The 10,936-nt window shown below is 44.2% G+C and overlaps 1 protein-coding gene across 2 annotated transcripts in view; it reads left to right on the top strand.

Annotated features, from left to right (window-relative positions):
- Nucleotides 1-3,330: 3,330 nt before the first annotated feature.
- SLC1A1 (solute carrier family 1 member 1) overlaps nt 3,331-10,936 on the top strand; it is a 60,149-nt gene continuing 52,543 nt past the window's right edge. Inside the window, exon 1 of one of the 2 annotated variants that reach the window (XM_031449779.2) lies at nt 3,331-3,410. In XM_031449779.2, coding sequence (XP_031305639.2) covers nt 3,404-3,410 — 7 coding nt within the window. In that variant the 5' untranslated portion in view covers nt 3,331-3,403. Of the gene's footprint in view, nt 3,411-3,828; nt 4,224-10,936 lie in introns of those variants that run through there. The other variant, XM_010995231.3, reaches the window with a different exon arrangement.

Raw genomic sequence — 10,936 nt, 5'->3', positions numbered from 1 at the left:
TCTGGTACCCATGACCTCTTTCTCCCCATTACCACACCATGAGGACAAAGCATCCAACTGCACATGTTTTATGATGGTAGAATGCAGCCAGCATACTATTTTAAGAAATGCTCAGAAGCTGATGCCTTACTTTTTGATTCTAAATGCCCTTTTTCATTTCTATCCTAATTAATATATAAGGCCAGGCTGTTACCTGCTGGTTTAACTTTGTGTGGCAAAGTCAAAGTCTCCTTTCTTTAGTAACTAACAAGAGAGTCCATGAGTTAACAATTGAAAGGAAGGAAGGAAGGAGGGAAGGAAGGATGGAAAGAAGGAAGGAAGGAAGAAAAAAAGAAAATAAAGGAAAAGAAAAGAAGAAAGAAAGAGGAAACAGAAGGAAGGAAGGGAAGGAAAGAAGGAAAAAGCAAGCAAGCAAGCACACTGGCAAAATGTAACCTAGTAAAAACTGGACAAAGGTGTATTTCAACAGAATGAAGGAATTTGAGGGACCTGGCAAATGGGAGATGTTAACATCTACTGGAGGGGGTAAAATCCTAGCAATTCTCTCTGCTTGGCTTTAAGGTCTTATCCCAGGAGAGTGATGTTTTTGTTCCAGGAGCTAAGTGGTCAAGATCCCCTCAGACAGAGTTTATAAGGGAAATGCCTCTTAATTCTTGTCCAGTTTATGATCATTTGTGTCCATGACTATCACAGGCTAAGAAAGTAAAAAAGAATAGAACTTAAGCACTAGGGATCTCCAATCTCCCCTTCTCCCTAAAGTGATGCTTCCTAAACATACATTTTTAGTCTTAGGCAGAGAAATCATATAGAATTATTAAGTTTCAGTAGCAGCAATGTTGAGAGAATTCGAGAGTTCAACCACTGCCCCATAAAATGTATGCAGTTTCTACTTGAGCACAGCACTATAAGTCACCATAGTGTCACCTAGATGTGGACAGACAGATTCTTGAAGATCTTGCATAAAGTAAAATTCACATAACTCAAGAAGAATTTTCCCATAACAATTCTGTATTTGTTCTTCATATAAGAGGTAGTGGTTTAATGTAGAGTCTGTGCATTTAGCTCGAGCCTGACCAACTAGTTCAATCCTTGATCCTTCTCTAACTAATGGAGGGAATTTAAGCAAATTACTTAACCTCTTTTTTGCCTCAGATTCCTCAGCTGTAAAATGAAGACAATGATAATATGTAATATCTCATTTGATTCCTCCAACAGCCCCATGAAGTAACAATAGTCCTTACTTCATTAAGTTGCTATGAGGACCAAAGGAGTAACTATGTATAAAGTAATTACAAAGGTGTCTGGCAAATGTTAAGTGCACTATAAGTGTTTGCTTATTAATTATCTTTCGTTACCAGTTAAAATGGAACTGCCATGTAGCAATAGCATAAACACAGTTTATAATTCACTTTGCCCACCTGCTTTGAACTTTTGAGACTCCTGACTTCCGTCTTTAATTTAGATTTTAATTATTTCAAAATAAGTGTATATATTTAGACTTTATTCATATTTTTATATTGCACTATTTTAAACTTGCATAATTTAAATAAGCATAAAATGAATATGTACTGTATGAGCTTTATGTGTGAAAGTGCAATAGATTTAGGGTCCACTGATTGCAATTCTAAAGGGCAAAAACTATTGATCAATAGAGAAGGGTTCTTGTGGGTGTGAGGTGGCTCAGGGTGTGTTTAGAAGAGGCAGGCAACAAGAGAGAGGAAGTAAGAAGGGAAATAAGCAGATGCCTGCCCAAGTAAAACTCATAATGACATTTGTTGTGTGCCATGCACATACATTCTTGTATTCAATTCTTACAATACCTTTATGAGATAAATATTATTAATGTCCCCATTTTACAGATGTAGAAACTGAGACAAAAAATTTAAGCAACTTGCCCAAGGTCACCCAGCAGGTAAGTGGTGGTGCTAGGATTTAAATCTAAATATCCTACTCCCAAAACCCAGGTCTGTCTTATTACACCTCAAAAAATTGTGATGTACAAAATTTGTCTTAGGTTCTTCCACTTTTCTCTCCCTTGAGGGCCTGTTTATTTCTTAAATACAGCCCTATCCACAACTGTAATGGGTGTGGGTATGCTTATGGTAAACACTGTTGAAACTACAGAAAGATAGAAAGCAAAAAGATTCAAACATGGTATTATCACCCAAAGATGACCACTGTTAAAATTTTATGTATTTCCTTCTAGACGTTTTTATAAGTGCATGGCTTTGTTTCATATGTTTGTTTTACATAGTTGTGACCACACTATATATACGATTTTAATCTCATTTTCCCTCATATTATGACACGTGCTATCCCATGCTATTAGAAATTTCATAAACTTCCTTTAGATAGTCTGCATAATGTGTAGTTGCACGGCAGTTCCATAATACAGTTACCATTTTTTTCATGTTGGACATCTGAGTATTTCCAGCTTTTTTACTGTGGGATGGTTATCTTTGTCCCCTCTTTCTTGATAGTTTCCCTTTTGACATTTCTTCAAATGTTCCTCAGGCACACAATGACCTTGGTATTCCTTTATCTTTCCTTCTCTCAAAATTTGTTTTCTGGAAAGGAGTTGATAAACTCATTCATACTAAAGTGTACATGGTTCATAAAGCTTAATTTATTATCACTTCAAGGATTCTTGTATCAATTTAAGCCAAAGGAATGAAGTTCTAATTGTGGGCTTTTAGTTATCAGAAAATCTAGCTGAGATTTCCTGCACTCTCCCCAATAGGAGTCGACTCCACAATAGCAAAAAGATACAAGGCTTACTTAATGTTAGTAAGAAAGCTGGTAAGAAGGCAGACTACAGCTGCGGAGGTGGTGGTGTGGTAAAGGGAAGGAAAAAGTTTTGTATAAGTGAGGGTGAAAAAAAAACGGGTAGAAAAATGGAAGAAAATTAGAAAATTCACTTAGCACTTACCCAGTTTCTCCAACTCTCCTGTGTTTGCCTTTCTGAGGCGTTTCGCCTTAGGGGGTGGGCCCGCCCACCTTCTCATCAGAACAGCTTGGTTGGGTTCTCAGTCCTAATTATTCTGCCAAGTCTCACAACTTTGGGGCCTTTGGCGGCCACGGAGCCAGTCGCAGGGAGCGGAAGTGGAGTTCTAACAGGGCCCATTTCAAACTCTGGATACACAGACAATTTAGTTGGAGCTTCACCTCCCTTGCCTCAAAGAGGAGAGTTAGTTAATAATACCTGTGGGGGGAGGGGGGTTAGAGGCCTCGTGTTAAAGTTTAGAAAGTCCTGTTCTGTCCCCCAGCACTCTTTCTTTTTTCCTGGAGGTTTCAGGCTTTCTAGGCTACTGGCAAATGCTAGGCTGCAGTGGAGAAGCAAAGGGGACCCAAGACAGAACTCAGCTTCCCCCCAACTCTTCACCACTCCAGAGCCGCACTAGCAATGGCCGGTGAGTAGAAAGGGGGGAGGGTGAGGGTGTGCAGGATGAAGTCCTAGCCAAAGGGGCCAGTGACTCCGCCCCTCTGGATTAGGGAGAACAGGGAACCCTAAATCCGAAAACCTTGCCTGACCAAAAAAAAAACAAAAAACAAAAAACAAAAAAAAACAAAAAACAAAAAAAAAACAGAACAAAACAAAACAAAACAAAAAAACAAACGCGAGAGGCTCCACACTACGGCGAGGGCGAGACTCAGTAGTCCCAGAGTAACTCCAGGTTCCAGCCACAGTGCCGGAGGCCCTCCCACGCCTGCCGCACAGGGACCCCGGGCACACCAAGCACGCACCCACCTCCTGCCTCCCTCGGCTCGCCGCTCCTCCCTCTTTCCTCGCTGGTTGGCCCGGGCGCCGCAGAGCGCGGCGGCGGCGGGAGGAGTCGGGCGCGCCCGCCACGCACAGCCACAGAGCTAGCGCGGGAGGCAGGCGCGGCGCGCGGTCTCAGGTGGCGGTAGCGGCGGTGACAGCAGCGGCGGTGACAGCAGCAGCGGCGACAGCGGCGGTTGCAGCAGCCAGCGCACACCCTCTCCCCAGCGCGGCCGCATCCCTCCTCCACTGCGCCGCGGAGCCTCCCGCGGTCCCCGGGTACCCCGGCCCCCGCGCGCGCGCGCGCGCGCGGCCGAACCCCACGCACAATAGCGGCCGCCTCTGCTGTGGTTCCGAGCTCCGACGTCAGCCATGGGGAAGCCGGCGAGGAAGGGATGCGACTGGAAGAGATTCCTGAGGAATAACTGGCTGCTGCTCTCCACCGTTGCCGCGGTGGTGTTAGGTGAGCGGCGTGGTGGGTGGGCGACGCGCGCACCCTCACGCACTGGGCATGGCGCTGGCACACCCGGTGCCCGGGTCCCTCGGCGCCCCCTGGACCTCGAACACCACGCGGGGGCTTTCTCTGGAGGGTGTTGATTTCTGTGTGCGAAGAACAGAGCTCCTCAGGGACTCCCATTTGGGTGCTCGGCGAGTTGCGGGTTCCGGCTTTACCCAAAACGACCAAAGGGGCTTGCAAGGGGTAGAGGGAAGCACATAGCTCTCGGTTCTTCCCGTATGGAAGCAAATGCGGTTTAATTTTTTAAATCCTATCTGCTCCCCCCGCCCTTTTTCTTGAACCACGCGTTGTCAGACAGTCGTGTTGTTGGACAGAGATTGAAGGTGGATGATGGTTCGCAGTTGGACTGCCTTAACCTCGGGGGTGACCAGGCCCCCGGGGGGAGTGAGGGTGTAGATGTTACAGTCTGTCGCTCACCCTGGGCAGTGGCTGGAAAGGTGCCTTCTTACGCGGAGAGCCGCTGCCCGCAGTGAGGCACGGAAAACCTGCCAGTTTCGTGCTCAAATTCAGGGGTGTGCAGTTATAGCCCACAGGAAGTCAAGAAGATAGCTTTCAGATTTCTCCCTTTCCCACTCTGCAAATCTACCGAAGTAGCCTCCCTGAGCTTCCTTGCTCTCCACATTGCTTTTCTATTGAAAGTAATTTTTAAGTCATTTTTGCTTGATTTTAAACAAGGTGTGTTGACGTGATTTATTCCTGACAGATCAAAGGACTAGGTGGATGTATGAGCCGTTGCTCAGCGGTATGAGTTGTTCCCACATAGACTCGGAATTTCTGCCAGGTTGTATTTTACAACTTGGGCCCTGGGATGCTCCTCTTTGGGGTTGGAGCCAAGTCTTCTCCTTGCCTCTATGAGCTGGTAGGGATGGAGACTCCCAGCAGGTGAGGCTCCTTTGAAGTCCCCATGTTCTATTTGGAAACTGAAGCTCAGGGGGGAGGGCAACCTGGGCCACTCCCAACCTCTTGCACCTTTCTTTCCAGCTGGTGCTTCTGAAAATCAGAATATTTGGTGTTGCCAGCTCCTCCTCTTGATGCCTTCCCTGCCAAAAAAACAAAACAAAACAAAACAAAACAAAAAAACTATGGAAGTTAATGGAATCCTCAGGTCCTGATCCTTGTGCAAAGTCAAATCAGGTTTCTAGTAAATAAATAACATCTTGGAATTACCTTAACAGAAGCCATTTGTGGGAGGAAAAGAGAGCAGGGGAGCAAGTCTTGACTGCTTAACTCTTTCCCCCAAGAGCTGAGTGATTTGGGGTGTCTTTTAGGGACGGGTTATCCAGCTCCATCACATTTTAAATAACAGATGTCTCAAAGAGAGTAATTTGATTTCCCTGTAGCCAAATAGATGAGATGGACTTTGTTAGCCTAGCAAGAAGAGTCCAGAATTACTTGTTAAATCCCATTTTAAGGATGATTTTGGGTAGACTGGTATTTCCCTCCTAATTCCCTGTGGAAGTGGAATGATCCTGCCTTTTCAGCTGTTGGGTTTTCCAGAGATAATGCACCTGTTAACCAAGTGTCACACACCAGTTTACCGATTTTACTGGAGGCTGTTTTGGAAAAGATTCTGAACAGCTGTTCCCTGGTCTTTGGAACCTGTTGCATAAATATGTCTTCAGGGTCAAGGGGAATAACATGTGTATTCTGTACACATGGCTTTTGGTGTCAGATGGTCAATTTCCTTCAATTTTAGTGTCGGTCAGCCCCAGGAGCTTGATTCAGATGCTTTGCTCCAGAAAGGAAAAACAAGGTATAAAAATTCTAAGTGCCACACATTTGCCCATCCAGGAACAACATAGGGCAGTCCCTGAATGTTTCAGCTCCTGGTCTGAGAATTGTTAAGCCTAGGCTAACCACAATGTTCCTGTCACTGTCACTTCCCAGGGTCCTGCTCTTTTCCTTCTTCTTCAGAGCCCTGGGCCTGAGTGCAAAAATCCTACCTCTGTGTAGCCTGTGCTAACTCGTTCTGGCTTAAACCCAGAAGTGAAATTCCAGCCAACTTATAACAGTGACGCTAAGCCCATCCATAAGCCCTTTAGGTCATGATAGTGAGTTTATTTTTATAACAGTCCTAACTGATAGAGAAAATCACAAGTGCTCTCATGCAGCCTTCTTTCTGAGCCTTTTGGCATGTGGATCTTAAGGAAGAAAGAACTGTTAAATGTATTAACTACCCTGACAGAATGTCATCTTCTGATTATAGCCATTGAGATTTTGGTCCCTGCTATAATTCAGCAACCCTGACACTTTAAAATATTTTGATTTTTGAAGGGAGGGGCAAAGATTTTTACCACCCAGCTTAAAGCCTCTGATTTTTCAAGACATCATGTGAGGGGAAATGAAATTAAGTCATCTTTATTTGGTGTAAAAGTTAGTTCTTTTCATGGAAAAGGAGTGCTAAAAGCTAAATATTTCCTCATATTCTTATTCATGAGATAAAGGGATTGAATAGTTACGTGACTATCTTTGTTAATTTCTGTGAAACCTTACAAGGTCTTGGATTTTCAGATAAGAAGCCCTCACTAAAATGTGATTAGAAACAATTTTCATTGCATTCATTACAGTTCTTATAGGCTTTTCCTCTGCTTCTGTCACATAGTATGAGCACAGAGCCTGGAAGCAGGAGTCCTAGATTTGAATTCTGATACTACCACCTCTACCATTTAGACAAAATCTCTGATTCTCTGGAATCCTCAATTTCCCCATCTGGAAAATAGGGATATAGGGCATTACCTCATTCATATTGGGGTTGATTAATATAATGTGAAAATACCTAGTTGTGTGACTGGCATATAATAAGCGCTCAATAAATGTTATTTTAAGGTGATTTGAATAATTTGATTATGAGGAAATTACTATTTTCTTAATGATAAAAGGTCTCTCTTTTACTTGGTGTTCAGCCTAGAAAACAGAGTCCAGATGATTCAAGTGTTTGGATGACATATTCTATCTTGGCGAATACCAGCCTCTAGAGCACTTGTCCTTTTTTTAAAAGGATATGAAAAGGATTGATCGTTTTGGTTGGTGACCCATAGCCTGATTTCACTTAACAGGCAGAAATTCTGAAGGAAGAATTTTTGTGTTTTAAGTGGGAATTCTGTCCAAGCAGAATCTCTGCGTATGAGAATTCTGTGTCAGAGGATTGTAATTGAAGTCACCCAATGATGGTAATATCGTATATAATGTTGGTAAGACACCCGTGGAACGCTCACCCCATTCATGACAGGAAGCCTGATCTTTCTGTCCAGGCAGATTGTGCTTTGTTTCAGTCATTTGAAAAATCTGATTTCCAGCTGATAGATTTTTCAGGAAAAGAAATAGCTGTTGTTATTTATACTACAGAGCTGGCCTGCTTATTCATTCTGAATAACTTTTTCTTCAGAGCACCCTAGGAAGCAGTCATTTATAGATTCAGATTCCATTGTCTCAAGTCGAGAACAGTTCCTTCGTGTTCTTAGTGATACTCTCACCCCACCCAGCCTCACGCCTCCTAGGCTGGAACTCCTGTAACATGTATCTGGAGGGGCTAAGTTGAGTCGAGGCGTATGCTCTCTTGCTCTGTGAAGCTCCTGAGGACAGGGGGCTGCTGCAGCTCAGGCTGGTTCCAGGCCCAGCACCTTCACGGAGCCTTGCGAACCACGAAGTTCAGAATGTGTTTTGTTTTTGATGAAACTCATTTGCTCTGGCATGTCCTAGGCCGGGTAGTGCTGGACCTTTGATCAGCTCAGCTTTGGAATACCTCTGCAGTAACGATGCTTAAATCATTCACTTATTCTACAAATATATATTGAGTGCCTACTCTGTGCCAGGGACTGTTCTGGAGCCAGGGCAACACAACAGTGAATAAAAACCTTGTCCTCGTGGAACTATGTTCAAGTGGAGAGAGGGAGACAGTAAACAGGGTAAATCAGTAAAGTACAATATAGAGGATAGCAGTTGGTTAGAGTGTTCTAGAGGACATAATGCAGGGCAGGGCCGGGAGATTGCAGGTGTAAACGGGTGATAGGGAAGGCCCTGCTGAGAAGGTGACAATTGAACTGAGACTGGAAAGAGGTGAAAGAACACATGCACAGGTATCTGGGGAGATGCTGGCATGTTAGAGGAAGCACATGGAGGTGGGGAAGGGAAGTGAGGGGAGAGGCGGGAGGCCAGGAGTGGGGACAGCAGTAGGATAGTGTGAGCTCTTATAAGGACTTTGACTTTTACTGGGAGTTGGGAAACCATTAAAAGGTTTTGTGCAGAGCAGTGACATGGTCTGATTGTCCTTTAATCTGCCCTCCCTGGCTGCTCTTTTGAACATAGACAGCAGAGACATGGGTGGAAGCAGAGAGACCCGTTTAGGAGGCCAGTGACATTAACCTGCTACGTATTTTACTTATTACACCTTTCTAATCTCATTTCCATCATGGCTAGTGAAATCTTAGGAAATGCTTATAGAACAATCAATGAAAAACTTTTGCAGCTATGAAGTAGGCATTATTGTTGTGCCATTATGTATGAGAAACCAAACTCAGAACAGTGCAGGACTTGCAGAATCAATCAGATAATAACTGGCAATACTGGGTCTTCCTGTACCTTTCCTTCCCCTCCTTCAGACTGCTTTCCTACGTCTTGCTCCCCATCTCCCTGTCCTGTATGGCCCTTGCCAAACCTCCTGGGAGCAATGGTGGTCTGGCTGTGTGCTGTGTCGTGGTAGGGAATGAGGGTTCTATAGTGTGCACTTTGGGCTGTCATTGCCCCTTTCTGCCCTGAGACTGAGAAGGGACAGACACACACCTCCACAGGACTCTCATCATTGCAGTGTGTACCTCAGAGGAATACTGCTCCTGTGGGATTTGCCAGATTGATTAGCCAGGCTGATCTCCACTCTAGGCTCAGACCCACCCTTTATCTCTGTCCATGAGGCTGCCCTGCTATTCTTTCCACCTTCAAAGTCTGCCCTTCCTACTTTCAAACTAAGTGGCTTGGTGTGACTGGCACAGAGGGTGTGATTGAGGGACTTGGGAAAACAGAAAAAGCAAGACTGCCAAGGAGGTCAGGGCCAGATCCGAGAGGACCTGGATTGCCATGCTTATGAGTTCGGATATGGTCCTGAGGATTAAGCTGGGCATGACATAATCAGAGCTGTGCTTAGAGAAGATCATTGAGGCAGATGGATGTGGAAAATGGATCCAAGGAGGGCAATCTTGCAAGTGGGCCGAACACTCAGGGGATTACGGTCAAGGTCCAGGTAGAGAGAGAGAGAGAGCAGCAGTGGAAGAGGACAGGAAAAGACAGCTCTGTGAGGTGTTCAGCAGGTTAACCTGGTGGGGCTTGACTGGGTATGGCCCTCGGGAGAAGTGGGTAACTTGGAAAAGAACTTTTGTGCTCTCCCACTGTATAGAACCAATATCTACTTGGTATTTATTACTCGGTAGTTAGAATATATTCTGACTTTCTGCCTTCTCCTCTGACCTATGAACCCTTGGGGGAAGGAATTCTGTGTTACCCCTCTCCATACCTGTCACAATGCCTGGTGGGTTCAGTACATTTGTTGAATTGTTGAGTCATTTATGATCCAAAGAGATAATAAGCAGTTATCCTTGTCTATTGAATAAGTAAATAAGCCCTAAGCTAAGCTTAAATTCCAACATACATTCTTCTCTGCCTATTTTAGCCTCCTCTGATTTGCATCAGTAAGACAGATTAACACTTAATTTACATATATTTGTCAAGCAGGTTAAACTTTTCTTTCTCAAAACTAGAGTATAGACCCCTAGAGGGCAAAAGCATTCCTATTACCCATAGCAGGCACTGGAAAATGAAAGGAGACCTGAAAGTAATGGGACTTTTATCTTAAATGCTATGTAAGAAAGTGTATCTTATTAAGATGGCGGGAGGTTTGACTTCTAGTAGACCTTGAGCTTCATTATACGCTCATTGTAGCATATCAGCGTGATCAATAACATGCCCGCAGGCACCATGACAGTCCTAAGGCTAACTACAGAAGGTCAAAGAGTGGGTGGTGGCCCAATTCCTGGGAATCCCAGCCCTTTCCCCAGGGTGGTTAGAATGGTCCCACCTGTAGGCTTGTGAAGCTACCGAGACCATGAAAACTGGCAACACCTCTGGCAACACCTCGCCTGGCTGCCCTTTTTAGCTCCCTCCCCTTCTGTCTGTGGGGTGTGTACCTACTTTTACTTTAATCTGAGCACCCAACTCCCACACCTCTTTCCTTGCCTTACACTCTATGCAGTATGTATCTCTAAATAAATCTACCTTTACTCAAAAAAAATAAAGTATATCTGATACTTAGACTCTCTGGATCTTTGTTTCTAATCAAAGGGAAGTGAGGTTTGGATTAGCTGGAAGAACAAAGAGATTTCATTCATGTGCCAACTCCCTTTATAGGCAGTGGACTGTCTGATGTGATATTTGTTGAGAAAGAATTGGAAACAGAAGTTCAGAAATTGATTACTGATGTCTGCCAAGGGCTTAAGATCAGGAAATTGTGGCATGTGTGCTACATACTTGTTCACCCTGGGTCAGAAACTCTCTCAAGTTTTTTCTAGGTTTAAGGTCCCTTAGCTCTATAATTGTATAGTCATTCCTCAGTTTATTGCTACAAGCCAGAGGAACTCTTCCATAGGGAACTAATGGTCATTATTGGAGGATAA

Source organism: Camelus dromedarius, chromosome 10, assembly GCF_036321535.1.
Source record: "Camelus dromedarius isolate mCamDro1 chromosome 10, mCamDro1.pat, whole genome shotgun sequence".
In the NCBI taxonomy this organism is placed as follows: domain Eukaryota; kingdom Metazoa; phylum Chordata; class Mammalia; order Artiodactyla; family Camelidae; genus Camelus; species Camelus dromedarius.
Note: the sequence above shows the minus strand (reverse complement) of the source record. Positions and strands in the feature narration are given on the sequence as shown.